This window comes from Meleagris gallopavo, chromosome 6 (assembly GCF_000146605.3).
Source record: "Meleagris gallopavo isolate NT-WF06-2002-E0010 breed Aviagen turkey brand Nicholas breeding stock chromosome 6, Turkey_5.1, whole genome shotgun sequence".
Lineage (NCBI taxonomy): Eukaryota > Metazoa > Chordata > Aves > Galliformes > Phasianidae > Meleagris > Meleagris gallopavo.
This window is the reverse complement of record NC_015016.2, coordinates 28,042,351-28,047,660: the sequence shown is the minus strand read 5'-3', so window position 1 is coordinate 28,047,660 and position 5,310 is coordinate 28,042,351. Positions and strand designations below refer to the sequence as shown.

The window sequence follows — 5,310 nt, the reverse complement described above, 5'->3', positions numbered from 1 at the left end:
GGATGTGGCTCTGGGCAACCTGGTCTGGTGGTTGCCGACTCTGCACATAGCAGGGGAGTTGAAACTAGGTGATCATTGTGATCCTTTTCAACCCAGGCCATTCTATGATTTTATAATATATAGATGACTTACAGATGACCAGTTTCATTTATCATTTGGATTTCTGAAAATTTTATGCTTCTCTCACAGTATTAAATTTTAGCATTAAAAGAAGACCTAGTGTATCAAAATGTTTTCAAAATGCCACTTTGTATCAAAGTAATTCATAATGATTCAGGGCTTGCTTTTATCTGTTTTACATTATTCATGCTGTAAAATTTTGTTTCAGATTCGTGATTCCAACTGTAACTATGAGGCCTTTATGAATATTATTAAATTAAGTGATAATATAGGAGAGTTGGAAGCAGTCAAAGATAAAGCAAGTGAAGAACTGCAATATCTTCGATCTCTAGATACAGCAGGAGATGGTTAGTACTGTGTTATTGTATAAAATATGAAACGTGGTTACCAGCATGATCTCTGAAGAACATTCTAAAAATTCAGAAAATGTAAACTGATATAACTTACTATAAAAATATTTTCTTCTTAACAAAAATAAAAAAGTGAAGTGTTAAAACTTGGATCTTCTTGTATGCTTAAAAGCAAATCACTTTAACCATCTGTATTTTCTTTGTGTGTGTCTTACCTAGGACCTGTGCTTTTTGTTTGTTTGCTTGTTTTTGTTTTCATTTTTGTTTTTTTTTTGGTGGGGGGGAGTGTTCTTTGTTTGTATTTCTTTTTAGTTTAGAAAATTGATTAGATATGTATATTTCCACTGAATTGAAACTTACCTAGCAGCCGGTTCTGAATTTCAGTAATACTTTAGATATTAATGAGTAGTCAGCTAACAGTCTGAAAGCAGAGAGAAATTCTTCTCATTGATTTCTATCAGTGAAGTATTTAAACTGTAAACCTCTGCAAATCTGACGAATTTACTATGTAATATTTCCCTTCTTTGTTTGACTTAATTCTCTTCTTTTTTTTTCTTACTTTCAGATATCAACACTATAAAAAATCAAATAAACAGTTTATTATATGTTATTAAAGTATGTGATTCAAGAATTCAGAGGTTGCAGTCAGGAAAAGTAAGTATTTTAGAATGATTTTTCATTCTGAGAGTGAAGTTGTGAAAAGCTTAATAGTTCAGTCTAACTTCTTAATTCTTGCTTTTTGAAACAAATTTGAAGTGTGCAATTATAGGAATACATAAAATTCAACTTAGTCTTTAATTTACGTGTTTGGAGAGTATTAAAATCTGTCTTTAGTAGTTTAGATAGGTTGTTACGTCTCAAACTGTAGGTTCGGTATAAGGGTTAAACTGAAATGACATGTAGGTAATATGTAAAGCATCTTTCATTTATGCACCTAGATTCAGTTCAGGTTTTTGTTTATTTTTGCTGCTCCAATACATACCTTTGGCATTTTAAGTTTAGTCTTTGGCAAAATTCTCCTTATCTTATTAAGGCACCACTTGATTGTTTTACAGTGCCTTATGGATACTCTATGTATTGTATTTTGTCAGACATGTTTTCTGCTTTAGTTCATAAAAAAACCTGAGGCAGGATGTTAAATTTGAGAATCTAATGTTGTTCCATTTACTTGTTTGTTTTGATTTATATTTATACAGAGTTAGTGTGTTTGCTTTGTTTCATGACTCTCTTAATTGGACTTCAGTGTGTCTCTCTGATAATGTAATCTTGTGTGTATTGACTGTTAAGATGTTTAAAATATTCTGTGACTGGATCCTGAAGCACTGCAGTAATACCAGCTAATGTCATTTTAACAGAATATAGTTGAGCAGACATAAATTTAAGTTGTAACGATCTGCACCCCATAAAATTCTGAAATTAGTTATTCTCATTACTTTATTTTTATGTTATTATAAGCAGTTAAGAGAGATTTGGTGTTAATTTGACTTATATAGCAGGACATGAATGACAAAGCTAAAAGCCAGCCCCTTGTATAGTAGTAAATAGTTGAAGCCAAATATTTATGAGAAAATGACCTTATTATCTTGGTCTTATTAGTGACTGTAAAAATAATTATCCATAGAGAAGCAGATTTATTGTCTATAATATGTTTTCTTTGTTGTTGTTTTTTTGCTTGTTTGTTTTTTTAATTATGATGCCTACATTATGGTAAGGGGAAATTCTTAAAAAATTTAAGAAAAATGAACACTGAACTATGTCTTATAGGAAATAGATACTGTGAAACTGGCAGCAAACTTTGGAAAACTTTGCACAGTCCCTCTGGACCATATCCTGGTAGACAATGTTGCACTACAGTTTTTTATGGGTAAGTATCAGTTTATCTTATGTTTCTATTTAGAAGCAATATACTGACTCACAGCACTATATAATTGTACCTAAATGTAAGTATTTACTGAGAGTTAAATATGTCCTTGCCGGAGGTGACCAAAACCTTTTTTTGCAAATGAAACTAATTATCTTTTCAGAACACTGTGCTCAGCACTTCTAAATACCTGTATTAATCTTGTTTCAGTGCTGATCTCACCATAAGATGCGTTCTTTCTTTATATGTCACCAAAGAAATTTGTTCTGTTTGGAAAAGAATTGCTTAGAATTTTGTAATTGAAATAACTCTGAAATTTAATCATTATTATTTGTCTTTTGCTGGCTCCACTAAAGCTAATGGAGCTAATGGCTACAGATATTAGATTGATCTTTCGAGTATTATGGATCTTCTTAAGGTTCTCCAAGAATTTAAAATACAACAGGAATCTATGTACTGTTTTAGGTTTACTATATAATCAAGAATTTGGTAGATTAAATCTTGAGTAATTCATATTTATCATTTTCTGGTGCTTGTTGCTGTTCTGGAAATAAATAATGCTCCTGATAATCATCACTCAGAGTATCAGTCTTTTTGTATGTTGTTGTTATTGATACTTCTTTTAATGCAGTACATGCATGTGATTCATTAGAATTCCAGTTTGAACTTCCTCTCTACTTGTATCATGCTATACAACCCTGTTGCTTCCACACAGTAATGATTGATTCAGTTTTTAAATGTGCATTTTAAGATTAGCAACCTAATTCTTTACTGTCAGTTTTGTTTAGCGATTATCACCAATGCATATATAGCCCTCTTTATTTTTTTCACCTTGGATAATTGTTCCAGATATTTAAAATGTTCTGGAGTTCAAATTTTAGCTAACATTTTAGACAATTCTTACTTCAAGATAAAATAATTTTGCTCGTTTGCTTGATATTTTCTATTTGTTTTTTTTGTAGATTACATGCAGCAGACTGGTGGCCAAGCACATCTGTTTTTCTGGATGACAGTGGAAGGATACAGGGTTACAGCACAGCAACAGCTGGAGGTACTTCAAAGCCGGCAACGAGATGGAAAACATCAGACTAATCAGACCAAGGGTCTATTAAGAGCAGCTGCAGTTGGAGTTTATGAGCAATATTTATCAGAAAAGGTAGGAATAATGTACTTCTGAATTGTTTGAAATGTACTGTTTTTACAGATGGTTGTCTGGTAGTTATGACTACAGTAATATGAAGTTGATTTGATACTGCACAAGTTGTTTACAGGCTAACATTTAGGGCACTACCTGCGTGTCTTCTCTCCTTATGTCAAGCGGAAAGAAAATTTCTTCAGTTTCTTTGATTATCTTACCAAAAGCATTGAAAATGTGACCTTCAGATGCTTTCTTTCTATAATAGTGTATAGAAGAGCTAGAGAAAATGTTAAGATATAATAAGAAATTACTTTCCTACAGCGCATAAGTGCCCAACCTTTCAGCTTGCCTAGGCTGCACTGAATGAAGAGGAATTGTCTTAAGCTATGTATATGTAGGATGCTCTGAAGGTAATGCCTCCTATTTATTTCTATGCAAACTACAGCCCATACAGAGAATGCAGTAATGCTATTTGATAGAGCAAATTCTCATCTACAAAATGCTATTTTTCTAACGTGGACACTACCATTAGCTGTGCATTTTCACCAGCCATAAATAAGAGCCTGAATGCTATGCTTGTAAAAATTTGCATCAGCAGAGGTAACCCATGTTCTGTAGCTTCTGTATGCACATAGTTGCTGAGATGTACCACTCACTGCATCGCTGCACTCATATCCACAGTTTGGTCTCCATAAACATTCAGAAAGTGTCAATGGACGCCATTATTTCTGCTTGGAGGAATTCAGTAGCTTACCTTTGGTTCATATGCACATCTGTGTCAGACTCCATTCCGTCAGACTGCCCCTTTGCTGCCATTTGTCAAATGGAAACAAAATGGAATATTGGTGAGAAGGTTCAACCTTTACTGTCATACCACCAACATCCACATCTGACATTTTGGGCTGACATAATGAAATAGGAGGCATTGCTTTTGGAGCAGAACTCATAAAAGATAAACTGCAGTTATTGTACTTAAGTAGCAAAACTTTGTTGTTGTTTATTTTTATACAAACATGAAAAAGAGGACAACGAAAGCATAAAATTATCAAACAGCCCATGTTTGACCCCATTTATTGTGAAACCAGTGCGTCACTCAGGATGGATGGAAGTAGTTGCAATTCTTAGTGAGTTCTCAGGGGTTTCTTCTGAGATTTTTTTTATGAAATTTTAATCATTGTGTGCCTCATCCTTGAAAAATGTTGCTCACAAAAGTGCATGCTGCCAAAAAGCCGTGACATGAATGAGGTGTAATTGTGAAGCGAAGGGTATTTCTCTCTGTTAAGACAGGGCTTATGTAAGTAGAGTGACATGCTCCAATCTTTAAGTTGAATTTCTGATTGCAACTCTGTACATTCCATTTGAAAATTTGCAGGTTATGTATTAATTTTGATTGAAAAAGAAATCGCAAGTATACAAAAAAAAATTGGTGATTTTCTGGCAATCTTGAATCCTGTTTTCAGACTTGTGAACAAAGCACCTTTGTTCTGAATTTGTGTATGCGTAAAAATCACCTTTCAAATTACTCAAAAGCTTCCCTCAGGAAATTATCCCTCAAATCTATTGCAGTGTTTCTGCATTATTTTTTTCATTTTGTTTTTTCACCTCAAAAGCATATCAGCAGGGTTTCTTTAGACTATCCAGATCTTGCTCTGCTGACTGAATACACGGCTCCTGTGTAAACTGGTGAGTGATCCCAGAGCTATTTCAAAGCCAACCAACTCAGCCTGTCAGCTGTGCTAAATAGATCAGTTGAGCAGCTGTGTTGGGTCTGCTTTAGTGCTGGTTCCTGTGTCTGTTGCTGAAAATGGGAAATTATGTGAGCTTGGGCCTATATTTAAAAA

At 33.7% G+C, this 5,310-nt stretch overlaps 1 protein-coding gene across 1 annotated transcript in view; it reads left to right on the top strand.

The window, feature by feature from the left end:
* SNX13 (sorting nexin 13) overlaps positions 1-5,310 on the top strand; it is a 41,802-nt gene that overhangs the window by 14,603 nt on the left and 21,889 nt on the right. Inside the window, exons 9-12 of the mRNA XM_031554044.1 lie at positions 329-467; positions 1,036-1,124; positions 2,235-2,334; positions 3,294-3,502. Of these exons, the coding sequence (XP_031409904.1) occupies positions 329-467; positions 1,036-1,124; positions 2,235-2,334; positions 3,294-3,502 (537 nt within the window). The remainder of the gene's footprint in view (positions 1-328; positions 468-1,035; positions 1,125-2,234; positions 2,335-3,293; positions 3,503-5,310) is intronic.